The 19,482-nt window shown below is 44.0% G+C and overlaps 1 protein-coding gene across 1 annotated transcript in view; it reads right to left on the bottom strand.

Moving 5' to 3' along the window:
* Nucleotides 1-5,515: 5,515 nt before the first annotated feature.
* Nucleotides 5,516-19,482, bottom strand: part of Ash1l (ASH1 like histone lysine methyltransferase) — a 117,396-nt gene continuing 103,429 nt past the window's right edge. The window contains exons 20-28 of the mRNA XM_051157496.1: nt 17,483-17,731; nt 16,574-16,660; nt 14,733-14,823; nt 13,536-13,674; nt 13,256-13,428; nt 10,826-10,992; nt 8,548-8,588; nt 6,555-6,856; nt 5,516-6,139 (exon numbers count right to left, since the gene is read on the bottom strand). Coding sequence (XP_051013453.1) covers nt 6,048-6,139; nt 6,555-6,856; nt 8,548-8,588; nt 10,826-10,992; nt 13,256-13,428; nt 13,536-13,674; nt 14,733-14,823; nt 16,574-16,660; nt 17,483-17,731 — 1,341 coding nt within the window. The 3' untranslated portion in view covers nt 5,516-6,047. The remainder of the gene's footprint in view (nt 6,140-6,554; nt 6,857-8,547; nt 8,589-10,825; nt 10,993-13,255; nt 13,429-13,535; nt 13,675-14,732; nt 14,824-16,573; nt 16,661-17,482; nt 17,732-19,482) is intronic.

Here is a 19,482-nt window from a genome sequence, read left to right as displayed (position 1 = left end):
CATGCCATTGCTCACATATGGAGGTCAGAGGACCACTCCTTTGAGTGTTTTCATTTCTACCATGTCAGTCTATCTCAGTGGATCTCAGATTTCCTAACACTGTTTTAATACAGTTCTTTATACTGTGGTAACTCCAACCATAAAATTATTTTCGTTACTACTTCAAAATTGCAATTTTGCAACATTTCTGAGTCATAATGTAAGTATCTGGTATGTGGCCCTCAGGTTGAGACCTGTTGCTGTTAGGTAGTTGCAGGCAACTGTGAGCTTCTGGTGTGGGTTCTGGGAACCAAACACTCTGAACTGTCTAACCCCTTGGATTTTTTTTCTATTTGCTTTTGCGTGTGAAGGGACATGTGTGCCATGGCATACATGTGGAGGTCAGACAACTTTTGGGAGTCAATGCTCTCCGATAATTGTAGGTCCTTGGGATGAGACTCAGCTCATCGGTGTTGACAGCAAGCACCTTACCTACTGGGCCAGCTTGTTGGCCCCTCTTGCTTTGTTTTTCTTCTTCTTTTCTGTTTTTGGTTTTTCGAGACAGGGTTTCTCTGTGTATGCTTTGTTTTTCTTCTTCTTTTCTGTTTTTGGTTTTTCGAGACAGGGTTTCTCTGTGTAGCCTTGCCTGTCCTGGACTCACTTTGTAGACCAGGCTGGCCTCGAACTCACAGCGATCCACCTGCCTCTGCATCTTGCTTTGTTTTTAAGGCTGCTGTTTCATTTGGCTGATGGAACTTGAATAAAGATGAGGGAAGATAGAAGCATGGCCCTTGAAATTGTGCTCAACTGCATTTTGAGGTAAAAGGAAGGTTTGATGTTGGAAGGGGCCCTGTTTTCTGCTTAACACTACCAGTCTGCAGTGGCATAGTTTTAAGTAAAACCAAAACATCTTACCATCCATTAGTTGGGTTATGTTGGTGAGTTTCCTGTTAAACTTTTGAAATAAAAGCTAAGCTGTCGTCTAGATAAAGGAGTCATTAAAAAACAAAATAAAACAGGAAGCTGTAATTATAACCATGCAAAAGGAAAGCCAAGGAGAAACAGATCCACCCACTGGTAAAAGTAAAATGAGGGAAAATAAGTCTGTGAGATTTTATCTTCGGGAATTATGGGTCAGTGAAGAAATATGCTTTGAGGGGATAAAGACTTCAGCTTGCAGCCTACACTTTTTTTTTTTTTTTTTTTTTTTTTTTTTTGAGACAGGGTTTTTCTGTAATAGCCCTAGACTCCCTTTGTAGACGAGGCTGGCCTCAAACTCACAGAGATACACCTGTCTCTGTCTCCCAAGTGCTGAGATTAAAGGCGTGTGCCACCACGCCCGACTAACCCTTTTGTTTTTTGAGGTGTGAATTGAACCTACCTCATATGTGCTAGGGAAATGCTTTGCCCCTGAGCTACATGTCTAGGCCTAAATTCTATCTTTAGGGAGGTAGTTATGTGTGTCCCACCACAGCCAGGATCTTTTTTTGCACACGTATCTTGTGCATGTTTGCACCTGTGAGTGCAGGTGCGCTGGAGTGCTTTGCAGAGGCAGGGGACTGAGAGCAGTTGTTCTCCTGGCTGCCTTCAGCTTTATTTATGGAGGCAGGGTCTCCTGATGATTGAGTGAGGGTACCTGAATAGCTTGCTCTGAGAGTCCTGTATCCACCTAACAAGTGTTGGGATCATAGGTAAATGTATCTGGCTTCCTGTTATGTGGGTGCTAAGCTTTCTCCACTGAGCTATCTCCTTAGGTGGTTATTATATCCTTAAAAGAGGTAGAGTTTGAGTTTTTGACATTTAAAAAAAATTTTATTATGTATATAGTGCTCTGCCTGCATGGACACCTGCATGCCAGAAGAGGGCACCAAATCACATTATAGATGGTTGTGAGCCACTATGTGGTTGCTGGGAACTGAACTCAGGACCTCTGGAAGAGCAGTCAGTACTCTTAACCTCTAAGCCATCTCTCCAGCCCCTTGACATTCTTTTAATTGTAAATGACTGCTACAAGCGTGCCTTTGTGTCTTCACCCTCCTGAATGCTAGAATTATAGATGGGCCAACATGCCTATCAGGTATAAACATCTAAACAAGCCCCTCCCCCAAACTGAGATGCTTGACTATTTATAAAGTCATGCGGTGGTGAATATGGAAGACTGCTATTACAGTGATACTGGGACCAGAAGTCTCAAAGACATGAGCATGGTTCCTGAGAGCCCATGATAACAGCTTTTACTTCTCATGATATGACCTGTTTGCCTCTTTCTGACGCCTGTTCTCTTGGCCATGGCTTCAAAGAACACGTTAGAGACCATTAGAGACATCATGCCTACATGTGCATTTGGAGGCCAGAGGTTGATGACAGGAGTCTTCTTTCATTGCTTGAAACCAGAGCTAATTCAGCCTGTCAGTCAGCCAGCTCTCCCCAGGGCTCCTCTGTTCTGCCTCCTATGTAGGGTCACAGTTGAGCGCCATGCTTGCTGGGGTCAAAGTTGTGGTTGCTACACTTGCACAGCAAATGTTTTACTCCCTCAGCCATCTTTAGCCTCACCCTGGCTATTTCTTTTCTTTCTTTTTTAAAAATGGCTTTAGAGACAGGTTTTCTCTGTGTAGCCCTGCCTGTCCTGGACTCACTTTGTAGACCAGGCTGGCCTCGAACTCACAGTGATCCATCTGCCTCTGCCTCCCGAGTGCTGGGATTAAAGGCGTGCAGCACCAAGCCCCCAGCAGATTGCATAGTTCTTAAAAAACAATTTACTTAACTCTGGGGTTGCATCAGTCTTGGATCTATAAACCCTACTAAAGAGCAGCATTAAGCAGATTACTACACTGGTACATGGAGGTTCCTTAGAGGAGACACTGTAGACACATAATGCATACATAAAAGATGTGGCCCTGCAGTCATATGGAGCAGCACATGGATGTAATCTATGTACTTGGGAGGCTGGACTGAATTTAAGACCAAAACTTATCTTAAAAGAAAAAAGGAGAAGCAGCAGCAGCAGCAGCAGGAGGAGGAGGAAGAGGAGGAGGACACGGTGGCACACGCCTTTAATCCCAGCACTTGGGAGGCAGAGGCAGGCAGATCTCTGTGAGTTCGAGGCCAGCCTGGTCTACAGAGTGCGTCCAGGACAGTCAAGGCTACACAGAAGAACCCTGTCTTGAAAAACCAAAAACCACCCCCCCCCCCAAAAAAAAACCACAAAAACAAACCAATAACAACAACAAAAGCCATACAAAGCGGCCTTGGGCTAGGCGGCTCAGTATTTGCCTGGTGTGCACAAGGCCCTGGTTTGGGCCCTTGGGATATGTAAATAAAGAAAAGCGGAGCCCAGGCATACTGGCACACAGCTTAATCTCAGTCTATTTTTGAATTCTAGCCCAACCTGGTCTACATATCAAGTTCCAGGGCAGCCAGGGCTATACACTAAGACACTGTCTCGAAATAAAAGTGGCCCTAAGTTAATGCTAGCTGTAGAGACTGCTAATGTGTACTAAAGGAGAGAGTACAAGTACAGGTGTGAAGGAGGGAAACGCAGACGAGCACAGTGTGTTTGACAGACAGCCGGAGGTTGAATGAGTGCGCACCGTGGTGTTTACTGGTCAGGCTCAATCCAACTAGACAGACCCTGGAATTGAGGAAACGGCTGGAGTGGGGCCCAGGATACTGATGATAAAGTTTCAGAGCTCTTCTTAGAAACAGGATGGAGATGATGCTGGGAGACACTGGAGGCACAAAAATACCAAGCTAACCACTCCACAGTTAGGAAAAGTTGTTTCCATTTAATGCTAGATTTTCAAGGATTGAGATGCAAGCCTTTATGCAATTACATCCAATGTTAAAATTGGTAATACATAATTTACAAAGATTAACATCAAAACAATCATCTATTTAGATATGCTTTTCTGTAAAAAGGAAATATATTAGCAGCATTTATATTTTCCGCAATCACACAGCCTACAGACATGCAGACTAGCTCTGTATCTATTTGCAGTGATGTAGTGCTTTGCCCCGCATTTCAAACACCAAACCCCACCTGACAGCTGGGGGTTGTTTTTATTTTGTTATTATAAAATAACTGAAAAATAAAAAAGGCATTAATTTCTACACCAGTAAGAAAAAACAAGTTTTTGCACTTACCTAACATTTGATTGTCTAAAAAACATTTCAGTTTTTAATCTTTCAACAAAAGAAAGATAAAATGACAGCATAGTGTCTTTTGCTTCTGTTCTTGCATTTTACAAAGGTTTTCTTTCTTTTTTAAAATTTTAGTGTTTAACACTATTAAAGGAAAACATTGATTTTTAAGCTCTTTCTTGTCATTTTCTTGCTTTTGACTAAAAGGAGACCCCCAAAGTGCCCTTTGTCCTCCCTCCCTCCCCCCACTCCCTGCAATGAGAAACAAAAGAGACCAAACGGGCTTCACATGCGACCCCAGCTCCACTCCTGAGTATCTTATACCCAGGCCTCGTGGTAATGTACAACGCTTCTCTACAGTAAGAAAATACTCCAAACTATTTTCTTAATTTCTCTTTTCTCTTTAATAAAATATTTTGTTTTTCTCTGCTCGAGGGGACCTATGCCATCCCCCCTCTCTTTTTTCCCTTAAGAATAACACAGAAAGGAGAAAAAGAAAAAGAAAATCAATGGAATGAAAGGTGGCCAAATGTTTCTACCTAAATGAGTCAGAGCGTCGTCATCATAAGGGGAAGGAAATGTACAGCTAGGACGTCATTGGTCCAATATTGGAAAAGAGTAATGAGGATGTGTTTACTAATGTATTGCTTACCAACCTCACAGCACACACGCACACACGCACACACACAGATATATACACACACATATGTACACACGCACACATATGTACACACATACATAACTTGGCACATTTAAAAACCATCTTTTCTCTTATAAGAACATCTAAAATGTATATGCATGTGTGTGTCTGAGAAGACAGAGCAAAGCTTTTTGAGTTTAACTTGTAAAGAGATAGTATGGTCTGGTAACTTCTGGTCAAGAGACTGGGAGGGAAGGAGACCCTGGCTATACCTCCTGATGATGAGGTCATTCAGAAAGGTGGAAAGGGGATGGGACGAGTGGCGAGGAGATGGACACTGCAAAGTATACAACTAAGAAAATAAGAGTAGTGTTTTCAACTAACAACCTACACTTGCAACAGCACTCAGTGAACACTGCTCAACAGTTTTGTAGTGAGTTTTGTTAGGGGAGAAGTTTAGAGTTTTTATGTAGTTTAAGAAGTGTTTCTGTTTTGTTTTTTGAAGTGAATCTTGTTGCACAGCACACACGCAGGAAGAGAAGCAGCATGTGTGCTGGCGGGGGCCTGGCTTTCTCAGTAGGAAAAAATATGTTCGGCAGGTTACAAAGGGTAAACCAAAATAATGACAAATACTGCCCTCCTGACCCCATGGGGGCCTCTCCTACCCCACGATTCTACTGGTCGGTTTTGGAGTGGAGGCAGGAGAGTGGCAGCAGGTCTAAGTGCTCAGAGCCGTCAAGCCGTGCTCTAGTACTTCCTGTGGTTGGGCAAGAAGGAACAAAGAGCTTTCCTGGTTCAGGAGCTGAGAGGAGGTCTCAGCTGCCGCATCGTTTTAGGTCTCTGACGTAGCTCTCAGAGCTAAAAGAGATACATGGACAGGGCTTTAATCTCTGCCCTTTCCTGTGGGTTTTGAATTTACACCTGATCATGGGAAGGAGCTTCTTAGTGCCCACAGGGTCAAAGGGCAACACAGAAGAGCCCGTGCTGTGGAGTACCAAGTGCTGTGAAGTGCCCAGCTTCCTCCTGGCCACTCCTATCGTGGTCCTCCTCTCTGCACTAACCCTTAGGGTAAAGCCATCAAGAGAAGTAACTCAGCTGCCTCAGACAAGCCTACTGCCTCTCTCCCCACTAGCTCCAAGGCTTAATAAGTACCTAATGCCAGAGTTGTGACCCCACTCCCCTTGCCTGGACAGAACTTTCCCGCCCCTGCCCACATCCAGAGAGGAAGAGACCGGACTTGTTGGCGCCACTGGATCCCAGATGCTCGAGGTTGTCATTCTTTTGAGAGTCACTTCCGAAAGCTGTTTTCTGGTATAAACAAAGTGCGCCTTCGCAGCTTCCTGCCTGATCCTTCCTCCAGCAGGTAGGTCACATCAATCGCTGAAAACAGAACGAAGGAGGCTCATCAGACACCACTCACTCTCCCACACCTTACTCTGGATTGGCCTCTAAAGAGAGCAAAGACTCCTGGCCTAAAGTGTCTGCTTCTCGCCCTAAGGTTTGTTTTGAAGCTATACTCCCCACCCGGCAGAAAAAGAAAAGTGGTTCTCAGGGTTTGAAGGGCATCACCTCAGCTCAGCTTCACCCTGAAGACATATTGAGGCAGGGTCAGGAAAGAACTTAAGGCATTTTTCTGAGAACACGCTCCCTGCTAGCACAATACAAAACTCAGCGGTATAATGCATTGCCTAGCACACACACATCCACGCGCGCGCACACACACACACCTGCTTTGTTACTACTTTTCCATTTACTTCTCACTGATCTACAACCTAATTATTAGCCTGAGTCTCACCATTTTTCCCAGGGATTTTCTCAAGGAGGTTGAGCAAAATCTGGTTGAGCCGCTCCCGTTGGCTGTGTCTCCGCTCCTCAGGTGTGCTGGCTAACTGGGGCTCTTGACTACTTTCCTCTGGTTTCTTTCCAGCATCACTGATGTCCGCAGTGACTCTCTCCTGTTCCGGCTCCTCAGTGCTGGGCATCTCACTGGATGCTTGCTCCTGCCTTGCCAGCACCTCTTCAATCAAGGGCAAAGCATCATCTTCTTGCCCCAAGTCTTTTAGGGGTGGCTTTGAGCGCTCAGACTTCCAGGACGATCTAGCATAAAGGACATGTGAATTCAGGGAGGCTGAGCAGGCACTCTGAGAAGGTGGGAAATGAAAGCTGGAGGTTTAAGGGCGGCCTGAGATCCTAGAGTCTGCTTACTAGAGTCTTGGCTTGAGTTAAGAAACTTGAATGTTAGCACTAGAACAGACCATCACTTTTCTCTGACATTTAATTTTTCCTTTCTATGGAGAGCCTACTTGTGTATGCTCGGTTAGTCCTCTATCATTTAGAAATTGTTTTTAAGAATATATAATTTTTATTTGTTTTTATTTCATGTGCACTGGTGTTTTTCCTGCATGTATGTCTGAGGGTATGAAAACTCTTAGAAGTGGAGTTACAGACAGTTGTGAATTGCCAATGTGGGTGCTGGGAATTGAATCTAGGTCTTCTGGAAGGGCAGCCAGGACTCTTAACCACTGAGCCATCATTCTAGCCCCTTAATTTAATTCCTTTTTATTTATCTATCTATCTATCTATCTATCTATCTATCTATCTATTTATTTATTCATTCAAGACTGGGTTTCTCTGTGTAGCCTTAGCTGGCCTAGACTCACTTTGTCCAGGCTGGCCTTGACTACGATCCACCAGCCTCTGCCTCCCAAGTGCTAGGATTAAAGGCGTGCGCCACCACTGCCCAGCTCTTATTTATTTATTTATTTTTGTTTTTTGAGATAGGGTTTCTCTGTGTAATAGCCCTGGCTCTCCTGGACTCACTCTGTATGCCAGGCTGGCCTTGAACTCACAGAGATCCACCTGCTTCTGCCTCCGAAGTATTGGGATTAAAGGCGTGCGCCACCATGACAGCCTTTTAATTTAGTTTCTATTTGTAAAATTAAACTTTTCCGAATCTGAAACAAAAATGATGGACAATCCCATAGAACACAGCAGGCCTAAGGCTGAGTCAGCTCTGACAGCCTTGGGAACACAGAGGAAGCCCAGCCCGTGACAGCTGCAGTCCAGCTACTGTAGCCCTTCAGTAGGGCCCTGCTTTTCTTGCCTCACTCGTCACATGCTATCTAACAGTTCTTCACTTACTATAGGCTACTGCTATGGAGTTGGTATGTACCTTCTAAACTGTGTGTGCACACCTGCATGCATATGTGTACGGACATGAGTGCAGTGCCCATGGAGGTCAGAAGAGGGTGCTGGACTCCCTGCAGTGGGACTGGCCAGGAACAAGTGGACATAGGTACGGGGAACAGAACTCATGTCCTCTACAAGAGCAGCAAAGACTCTTAACCACAGAGCAATTTCCACAGCCCTAGCAGTGGCTCTTTATGTTCCTAACTGACAGACGGTAGAAAAGCCTTCAAGAGGAACATCCTTTTCATTTACAGAACAAGCAAAAATATAAACTGTTAAATTCAAACTACTAAGTGCAAACTGCACTACTGTCTATATCTCTTATAGATGTGTCAAAAGTTGACACACCATCATGCTACAGAGAAAGCTTAGTTAATAAAGAGACATTCTGAGTCCCTCTGTAGCTCTGCTTCTCCGTGCTTGCTAAGAATGTACAATGGGTCTGGCACCTCACCCATTGTAATGACAGTACTACACTGGGCTATCCTATAGAGAACAACCAATCCCAGCAGTGGAGACCAATGAAAACTACTTGCTTTCTTGTTCTATATTAGCTCCTGGCCAACCCCTTAAACCTCTCACATTCTTCCAGGACTCACCGTCCTCCGTTCCTCTTGTAGTTGTCTGGGACATAATGAGGCTGCAGGAAAAAAAAGGGGGGGGGGCACATTAATGCTGGATCTGATCTGGGGACACTAGGAGAGGAAGGTAATCGGGTGACTTATTTACACAGGTCTTTTATTGGGATGCTGACATTTCCTCCTTTGTCGCCTTCTCTGCCTCCTGCTCCTGTCATGGCGCACTGTGCTGTTACAGGGACCCTGAGATGAAGCCCTGTCAGCCAAAAGAATGCTTTCTTTCTTTTAAGCAGATCACCTCAGGAAATCTGCCACAGCAACAGAGAGCCGACTGATACTCTTACCTTAAAATTTTTATTTATTTATTTATTATTGTACAGTATTCTGCCCTCATGTGTGCCTGCAGGCCAGAAGAGTGCATCAGATCACATTATAGATGGTTGTGAGTCACCATGTGGGTGCTGGGAATTGAACTTAGGACCTCTGGAAGAGCAGACAATGCTCTTAACCTCTGAGCCATCTCTCCAGCCCCTAATACTCTTACTTTCAATGAAGATTAGGTGCCTGTCAGGGAGATTTCATTATAACAAAGATAATAATGACCAAAATCCTATGTGATAATGAACGAAAAGCATTGGTCTGTATTCTCAACTAGAAAAAACCTCCAGCACAGAGGCGAGACTGAGAACGTGAACTGTACAGTGTTCGATCATCAAGCTACTTTTCAGATTACATTTAAAATGATTTATTTATTATTTAGTGCGTTATGTTTGGGTGTACACGCACCGCAGCACACATGTGGAGGGTCCTCTCCTACTACATGAACTGTGGGATCAAAGTCAGGACTTCATGTTCTAAGGCAAGTGCCCTAATCTGCTGAACCTTTAGTCAGCTCCCATATTTTTTTTTTTTTTTTCGAGACAAGGTCTCTCTGTGTAGCCTTGGCCATCCTGGACTCACTTTGTAGACCAGGCTGGCCTCGAACTCACAGCGATCCGCCTGCCTCTGCCTCCCGAGTGCTGGGATTAAAGGCGTGCACCACCACACCCAGCCCAAAGGGTTTTTGAGAGTTAAGATTGCTTGAGCTCAAGATAAGCCTAGGCTTCATGGTGGCTGTGAAGCAAACCTGGACTATAGTAAGACTTTGTCTCAGAAACATAAAAACACAAAGATTATTTTTCTTTTCTTTCTACATATTTATTTCTACATATCACTACATAGTCCTAGTTGGTTTAGAACTTGCTATGTAGACCAGCCTGGACTTGAACTCACAGAGGTCTACCTGGCTCTGTATCCCAAGCGCACACCCACAGTGGCTTCTACGTGAGTCTTAAAATTATGAACAGGGCCAGGTGGTACACACCTTTAATCCCAGCACTTGGGAGGCAGAGACAGGCAGATCTCTGAGTTTGAGGCTAACCTGGTCTACAGAGTGAGTTCTAGGACAGCCAAGGCTACAGAGAGAAACCCTGCCTCCAAAAGTAAAAGTAAATAAATAAAATTAACCCAAAATAAGATAAAAAAATAAAATTTATGAATATGAAGAAAGGAAGGTGTAGAGGGACAAGGAAAATGCTCCATAGGAAGGAGCACTCACCATACAAGCACAAGGACTTGGGTTCAAATACCCAGTGCTCACATAAAAAGGCAGGGTATGAGCTGGATGTAGTGGAGCACACCTATGACCACAGCACTCTGGGAGGCAGAAGCAGGGGGATCGCTGTGAGTTCGAGGCCAGCCTGGTCTACAAAGTGAGTCCAGGATAGCCAGGGCTACACAGAGAAACCCTGTCTCAAGGCTGGGAATGGGGGAGCAGGTTGTGGCCCAGTGCTGGTTGTGGGGGCAGAGACAGTAGGGTGCTATTAGCATCGGGTACAGTGAACAACCTTGTGTCAAGGAAGCAGTCTCCTCTGGTTTTCTCACCTGCACTTGTACATGTGCACACATACTATACACATTATTAAAAAAAAAAAAAAATGCGGGCTGGAGAGAGGGCTCAGAGGTTAAGAGGACTGACTGCTCTTCCAGAGGACCTGAGTTCAATTCCCAGCAACCACATGGTGGCTCACAACCATCTATATAATGTAACCTGATGCCCTCTTCTTGCATGCAGATGTACATGTAACTACTGTATAAATAATAAATAATCTTAAAAAAAAAAGGCAAAGAATAGCAAGGCCTTAAGTATTATGCATGTAACTCCAGCACTTAGGGGGTAGAGGTAAAAGAATTGAAGATTCAAGGTCAGCTGAACTGAGCGATGACACCCTGCCTTAGAACACAAACAAAGGGGACTTACTGAGAAATCTCTTTTGGGAGTGAGCTTCTTGGGGAAATGATCAAAGGCATAGGGTTTGGTGCAGACGGGATAGCGATTCCGATGGATCTTGTAAAACAAGTGTGCTGATTTGTCAAGCCGATAATCACAGATGTACACATCTTGTTCCTTTATTCCTTTGGGTCTCCCTGTAAATTCAAATACTGTTAAAAATCTGACTTCCCAGGCCAGAGAGATGGCTCAGCTGCTAAGAGTGTGTGCTGCTCTTACAGAGGACCAGAGTTTGGTTCCCAGTGCCCCAGGTGAGGGGGCTCCTAACTGTCTGCAACTCCAGCTACAGGGGATATGCCACCCTTCCTTTGGCTCCCCAAGGCATCAGTATTCACAGATATCTACAGATAGCCACATTATTAAAAATAAGATAGATCTAGGTCCAGGAGGAGTGGTGTACACCTTTAATTTCAGCAAGGCAGGAAGATCTCTGAGTTCAAGGCCAGAAAGGTCTAGTCTATGTACAGAAATCTTGTCTCAAAACCAACCAACAAACAAACAAACAAACCACCCACAAACAAAACAAAAAAGAACAAACAACAACAAAAAGATGTAAAACAAAGGTAAGTAAGCATGATTTCCCTTGTCGCTAAAAGCAGGCCAGTGGACAACTACCTCTCAGAGAGAAGACAGACCCATTATGAGGAGACAATGTAATAATTAGAAAAGGCTGGAAAACCAAATTCAGTGGTTGTAGAACAAAGAAGCAGGTTTTTGTTTTGTTTTGTTTGCTTTTCCAGATAGGGTTTCTCTGTGTAGCCCTGGTTGTCCTGGACTCTCTTTGTACACCAGGCTGGCCTCAAACTCACTAATGAGTACTAAAATTAAAGGCGTGCACCACCACACTTTTAAGAGCAGTTTTTAAGCACTAGTGTCCAGCAGATGGGACAGGCTGTGGAATGGAGTAACAGACTGTGAAAGAGCCCAGAAATGTAGTCTTAATGTGCAGGGTTTCTGAGTAAACTGAGGGACAATATGGTTTCTGCAGAAGCCATGAGAAAGGAAGAGTTACACGTATGAGGAAGTACACTCAAAGTGAATATATGGATTTCTTTAATTGGAGAAGTCAGGGTCACAGAGCTGTGAGCAGTTTATTGGTATCGAACAGAATACTTACTATTGTGAAGCTTTTTGCTATGATACTGGAATAAAGATACAGGTGACTAGATTCTTGTGAATCATGGTAACAAACACACATCAAGCTAGTCATGAACTACAACTTTTATAGATTATTTGATCTTGGAAAACTCAGAAAAATCTGTTCTCAAATTAAGGAAACTTCATGATTGGTTAAATAAGTATGTAGGTAAAAATGTGAGGGAGCTGGATTTGGAAATTGGCTCAAAAATTTAAAATGCTGGGCCTTAATGTTTGCTAACAAGCCTGATGACCTGAGTTCAATGTCCCAAACTCACATTAAAAAAAAAAAAAAAAAGTAGTGGTGTTATGAATATTTAAGTACTAAGCACTAAAAGGGACTCTCTCAGGGAAGCTGAAACCCTGCTCTTCTGAATACCTCTTTCTCCCTTAACACTTACACTTTGCCTTTGCTAAGCTGGGTATGACAGCACAGGCCAACCTTTAATCTTAGCACACTAAGAGTGAGAGGCAGCTGGATCTGATTCTGGAATTCAAGACCAGCCTAGTCTACATATGAATTCCAGGCCAGGCCAGCATAGTTGAAAATGAATGAATAAGTATATATCAAAACATCCTTATTAAACCCCAACTGTGCTATATTTTAAAAAAGGGGGTGGAGTGGCTGGGCATCATAGTGCACGCCTTTAAGCCCAGCACTTAGGAGGCAGAGGAAGGCGGATCTCTGAGTTCAAGGTCAGCCTGGTCCAGGACAGCCAGGGCTACACAGAGAAACCCTGTCCAGGGTGGGGATGGGGGTAGGAAAAAAGAAAAATAAAAAACTAGAGCCGGGCGTGGTGGCAGCCAGCACTTGGGAGGCAGAGGCAGGTGGATCTTTGAGTTCGAGGCCAGCCTGGTCTACAAAGTGAGTCCAGGACAGCCAAGGCTACATAGAGAAACCCTGTCTCAAAAAACCAAAACCAAACCAAACCAAACCAACAAAAAAACTGTAGCAGTTCTCTCTGACGTTTCATAGCTAATTTTAGAGAATCATTTTTAATATTTTTATATTTATCTTTTTTTATGTGTATGAATGATTTGCCTACATATATGCTATGTGTACCATGTATATACCTGGTGCCCACTGAAGTCAGAAGAAAGTGTTGCATCCCCTAGACCTGAAGTTACAATTGGTTCTGAGCTGCCATGTGGGTGCTGGTACCTGACCCTGGGTCCTCTGCAACAGCAGCCAGCCAGTGTTCTTAATGGCTGAGCTCTCTCTCTAGGCCCAAAGACCACCTCTTAGCAACCCTCACCATTTACCTTTACAGTAGGTATAAAGGTCCAGCACACAGCAGGTCCCAACCACAGCCTCCAAGGGAATGATCTCATAGAGTGGCACCCGAAATAGCTCATTGTGATAGAACCGACGGGATGGAGAGTGGTGGGTTTCATGGGGGCGGAAATAATGGTGACCAAAGGCAAACCGTTCCTCTCTTTAAAAAAAAAAAAAAAAAAAAAAAAAAAAAAAAAGGAAAATGAGAAAGGAGAAGGAGTGGTTAAGTCTACTAGCAAGTGTAAGGAGAGAGGGCCCAGCACTTACTTTTCATTCTTCCAAAGCTTCTCAATTCTAAAGATGTCAAGTTTATCTCGATTAATGTGAGATAACAGTCTATAGGACTGACGAACTGGGTGGCCATCAGGTGTGCGCCGGCTGTCCCTCATCAGGTACACACAGTCACCTAGAAAGGTACAGAACAAAGGAGAGCATTAACCCTGACCCCGGGATAGGAGGGGCTGGGCAGCTTAGTGACTGAGTGAGCAAGGAACTAGCTAGGTTCAACCCCTAGTGCTACAAAAGAAGTCAAGGGAAGTAAAGCCAGCAGCCTTATGATTACTGTTATCAATTCTAAACTGTGAGAATTACAGAAGGATTTTTCATTCTTTATATTTTCGGTGCCTCTTTACTTCATTTATTATTATTATTATCATCATCATCACTATTATTTTTATATTATTATTGTTTTATTTTTGAGACAGGTCTTACTATTTAGTCCTGGCTGGCCTCAAATTCAGAGATCCATCCTTCTCTGCCTCTCAAAAGAATTAAAGATATTGCCACCATACTTGGTCTACTAGGTTTAAAATTACTGTAAGGACCTTAGATCTAGCTCATTGCTGGGCTGCTTGACCAGCATGCTGGAAGCGTTGGGTAAAGCACCAGTACAGCAAACAAACAAGCAAAAAGACAAAATAAAACTGGAATTAAACCAGGAATGGTAGCTAAAACCTATCTATCATCCCAGAACTTGGGAGGCTGAGGCAGGAGGACAGTTGGGAGTTTCAGGCCTGGCCTGAGCTCCAGCCTGAAAAAACAGTAACAACAAAACAAGACACAAACAATAATAACAGCCCCCTCTTCCACAAATTCAAACAACCAAACAAAATCTACTAAACCAAGAGGAGGGACTCATAAGGTCCCACCTCCCCAAAGAGCTATGGCAGTTAATGGTTGCTGGAAAATGGGGTGCACACGGGACTTTTGAGAAGGGTTCGGTAAGAGGGAGAAGGGGAAAAGAGAGCATAATGGGGGAGATTATAATTAATGGAAAAGAACTTCAAAGAAAAATAAAGTTAGCTTTGTAAAGCGGTCTCTACAAATCAGCATATATGCCAGACGTAACGGAGTGATGGGAGCGATCTAGGCAAGCTCCGGCAGAATGACAGACAGCCATCAAGCACAGAGCAGCTGCCTTCTACTACTCAGAAAGGTCAGTGGGGTCTGGGCTGCTGGACTTACCCTGACGAAGCAGCAAGTCATCTCGGAGTAAACAGATGAAGTAGACACAGCCAGGTTGGGCATAGTGGGGCCTAGGGATCATGGGTACCTCCTGATAAAAGCAGAAAGTCAATGGCGAAATGCTAGAAATATTACATTCGGCCTAATGATCTCAATTCAAGAGAGGAAAAGAACTGAAAATTAAAATTTCCCACTCAAGACTTTCTAAAGTCATTTCAAAACACTACAAATATGAAAAAAGATGAAAACCACTTGTCTTTAAACCCAGAGAAATTAGACAACAAGACAGGCCCAGTATCTAAGATGATGTTCTGTGACTCCTCTGTGTAATCTCAGCGGCATCTGAGACCGGAGACTTTGAGGACAGTTGTGTTTGGAACCTACTTACAGGTTTTTAGTGTCCAAGGCCGGGAAGCCAAACACTCTAAATTGCATCCTTCACAACATCAAAATGTCTAGCTTAATATGACAACAGAACCTCGGTTAGAAAATGCTGTCTAAACTGGGCGTGGTGGCACAAGCCTGTAATCCCAGAGCTCTGGGAGGCAGAGGCAGAAGCAGAGGCAGGTGGATCGCTGTGAGTTCAAGGCTACCCTGGTGTACAAAGTAAGTCCAGGACAGCCAAGGCTACACAGAGAAACACCATCTCAAAAAAAAAAAAAAAAAAAAAAAAGGAAAAGAAAAGAAAAGAAAAGACTGGACTAGGCAGTACACGCCTATAATCCCAGCACTCTGGAGCTTCAGAGGCAGAGGCAGGTGGATCGCTGTGAATTTGAAGCCAGCCTAGTCTACAGAGTGAGTTCCAGGACAGCCATGGCTGTTACACAAAGAAACTCTTGTCTTGAAAAGCCAAAAAAGAAAACAGGAAGAGCTGCCCAAATCCTTTGTTTTGATGAAGGCAACTTAATCAAGATCATACATACATATTTATTGATTGTGTGTGTGTGTACGTATGTATGCGTGCGGGGCACACGTGTAAAGGTCAGAGGGCAATCTGTAGGACCTAGTTCTCCCTCTCCACCATGTGGATCTCTGGGGTTGAATTCAGGCTGGCAAGGCATAGCAGGAAGAGCTTTTAAGCCCTGAGCCAGACTGGCAGCCCAAGATCACACATAAAAACAAAGCAGTAACCACCCAACATGTTAAAGTCCTAACGTACTTCAGTAAGTAACTCTGAAGCAAGGGCTGTGTTCAATAAAACCCTACTTGATACAAATGGCACTTACAGGGCCAGCGTTGGCGGCGCACACCTTTAATCTCAGCACTTGGGAGGCAGAGACAGGCAGATATCTGTGAATTCAAGGACAGCCTGGTCTACAAAGCGAGTCTAAGACAGCCTTGGCTACACAGAGAAGAAACCCTGTCTTGGAAAAAAAAAAAATCCGAAATCAAACCAACCAACTGAAAAAAACCCAACAAAACAAAACAAGAAGGCACTTACAACTTTGTCTCTAAGGCAAGATGGTGGTGAGTTTGGAGTGAGTCTGGCTACACAGTCAACTCTTAATTCGAAAACAACAAAAAGAACCGCGGTTATATAGAGCACCATTTCTTTTCTTTTCCCTTCTGAGACAGTTTCTCTGTGTAGCCCTGCCTGTCCTGGAACTTTGTAGAGCAGGCTGGACCGCCTGCCTGTCTCCAGAGTGCTGAGGTTAAAGGCGTGCACCACTATCGTGCCGTTTCCTTCACAGATTCCAAGCATTGTGCTTCCCTTTGGTCACACTCCTGAGGAAAGGAAGGGCAAGGATTCCCACCCTCAGTGTAAAGCTGAGGCACGGGAGGCTGGCAAGTCCTGCACAGGAGGAGCACACACCACATTTCCTAATTGTGAATCAGCTTACCCTGTCCACAGGCCGAGGGTCACACCGCTCACAGAGGTAGTGCTCCACATCTGTGTCCACACCCATGCAGTCACAGTGCTGCCACACCTGTGAACACAGGCACACTTGACAGGGGGACTTACACTTAGAGTGTCTCTGAGCAATAGTAATGATGGTGATGTAAACAAAGCAAAGGACAGGGTAAAAGTAAAAGAGGAAGTATGATCTCAGCGCACGAGTAAGGGTTAGACATGCAAGGGAAAATAAGAGGGAAACACAGTGAATAAAAGCAGGCACCATAGATCTGGACAAAGAAAATGGGAAATAAGGTGTAAGAATGAAGATGAATATTCCACCACACCACCACCTTAATCTCCTCTTATGCCCCACTCATAGCCCCACAAACAGACTAAATAACAGCGTACAGGTTTGGAGGACACTATAAATTGAGTCCAGGCCTAAACTCTTCCAGTAACAGCCCTCTGTGAAGGAACTTATATATATTGAAATCTACCGGTATCTGTGCTCTACATTGTGTGTTCATGTTTTTCAAGGTAAAGCACTATATCAAATGCTACCCTCCTAGGTGCATATTTTGTTAGAAATGTACATTTAAAGTTGGCAGAAATAGCCAGGCAGTGGCACACGCCTTTAATCCCAGCACTCGGGAGGCAGAGGCAGGCAGATCGCTGTGAGTTCGAGGCCAGCCTGGTCTACAAAGTGAGTCCAGGACAGCCAGGGCTACAAAGAGAAACCCTGTATTGGGGGGGGGGGGGAAGGCGGAAATAGGAAGAAGGGAAGTCATAAATGAAAGATAAAAGAGAAAGGCAATGATCAACAGCAGAGGACAAACAAGCCCATGGGCTGCTTTTCTGAATGTGGCCAGCATGCGCGTCAGGCCCAGGCTTCCGCAGCGCCTTCGGCACTCACCATGCACTTGTCGCACTGGATCATGAGGCCTTCGTCCTTATAGAGGCCGCAGATGCAGCGGATGACATCCTCGTCCTTCTCATGCCCACTCTCCTTCTCAGAGACTGACGTCTCGCTGCTGTCTGCCTCGCTTGCCGTTTCTCCCACAATCTCATCGATTTGAGCTGATGCCTCATGCCGGGCACTGTAATAGGCCTTTCGGAGACGGCAAACATCTCTTCCAATTGGGGATTTACGCCCATAGTACTTCTGAAGAAAGCAGAAGGAAAAAAAATCATTTTTGCTTTTCTCATTTTGGTTTAAAAGTATACCTGCAGAAGCAGCATGGTTTTCTTATTTTTTCACTTGCGCTAACAGACTGAACTACAATGAACTAAAATAAGAATTTAGATGGTATGCTTCTGTTTTTTCTATTGCTTTGCTATTGAATTCCTGTCAAGAGTTTTACTATCCATAAGATCAAATAAAAAGTGGTCATTAAATTTTAATTAATGCTGCAAAGCATAATGTATTGTATAAATTTTCCATTTACCTCTGTCTTGTAAATGCTTGGAGTGTGTAGTAAATGTCTACAGAAGTTCAGTTTTTTTGTTTTTTTTTTTGGACAGGATTTCTCTGTGTAGCCTTGGCTGTCCTGGACTCGCTTTGTAGACCAGGCTGGCCTCGAACTCACAGTGATCCACCTGCCTCTGCTTCCTGAGTGCTGGGAGGAAGTTGGGTTGTAATAGAAACTATGTTATAATTCAAGATTGCTCTAATTATTCTCTTACCTCTTTATTAATGCTATTATTTTGTTTTTCAGTCTCTATTTACCCCAGTAATCTACCTTGCTCTCTAGGGTATTTCAAAGCCATCAGAGGATTTCCTTTTTCTATCCACTACAGTAAAACTCAGGCTTGTTTTTCGACACAGGGTTTCTCTATGTAACAGCCTTTGCTGTCCTGGACACACTCTGTAGACCAGGCTGGCCTTGAACTCAGAGATCCACCTGCCCCTGCCTCCTGAGTGCTGGGATTAAAAGTGTGCGCCACCATGACTGGCAAGGGCTCAAACTGGAGCTGACCTTGCCTCAACCTTTGGGTGAGCCACCTAACTTGACTTCATTTGTACTTATTTTTATGAACAAAGCACTGACAGATATACAATAAATTGGTAAAATACTTATGTAATATAAAAGTTCAGGGAACTTTTTAGGATTTTACAAAGATTACAATGTTTTTGAGAAATGACTCAACCATCCATTCCAGAATTTTCTGTGCTCTTGCACGTGCATGTCTGTCTGTATATACCACAAAAAGCAGGTGTTGTTCTGAGGAATCTTGTCCACCTTCTTTGAGGCAGGGTCTCTCGCTGACCTGGAGTTAAGCAGTTAGAATGACTCTTGTCTCTGCCTCCTCAGCTCTGGGACCACAATGGCACACTACCACATCTGGCTTTTCTCTTTAGACAGGGTCTCATTATAGTCCTGACTGGCCTAAAACTTACCCTAGAGACTAGGCTGGCATCAAGATCCACTTACCTCTGCCCATACCTGGCATTATCATGTAAGTTTTGAGTATCACACTTAGATCCTCATGTTTGTACAGTATGAGTTTTCTTACTGACTGAGCTAGTTTTTAATAACAAATTATTATTGTTATGTGGCACATACCTACCTCCATATAGAGGCCAGATAGTGATGTAGCAGAGTAAATTCTCTTCCTCTAACATTACACGGTGGGTTCTGGGAAGAAATTCAGGCTGCCAGACTTACATAGTAAGCACGTTACCTGAAGAGCCATAGTGCTGACTGAGAAACCATCCAGCCACCCCTGGGACTCACTGTAAGAAATTGTATGTATACCAGGATGCCTTTGAACTCATAGAGATCTACCTGCCTCTGCCTCCCAAGTGCTGAGATTAATTAAGTGGTATAACTATACCACTACACTTGGCCAGACTATTTTCCTTAATAGAATTTTACATTACTTATGCACACATTAAGAATACTTAATGAAAAT

This window comes from Acomys russatus, chromosome 15, assembly GCF_903995435.1.
Source record: "Acomys russatus chromosome 15, mAcoRus1.1, whole genome shotgun sequence".
Lineage (NCBI taxonomy): Eukaryota > Metazoa > Chordata > Mammalia > Rodentia > Muridae > Acomys > Acomys russatus.
The sequence above is the reverse complement of the archived record's forward strand: the minus strand, read 5'-3'. Positions and strand labels throughout refer to the sequence as shown.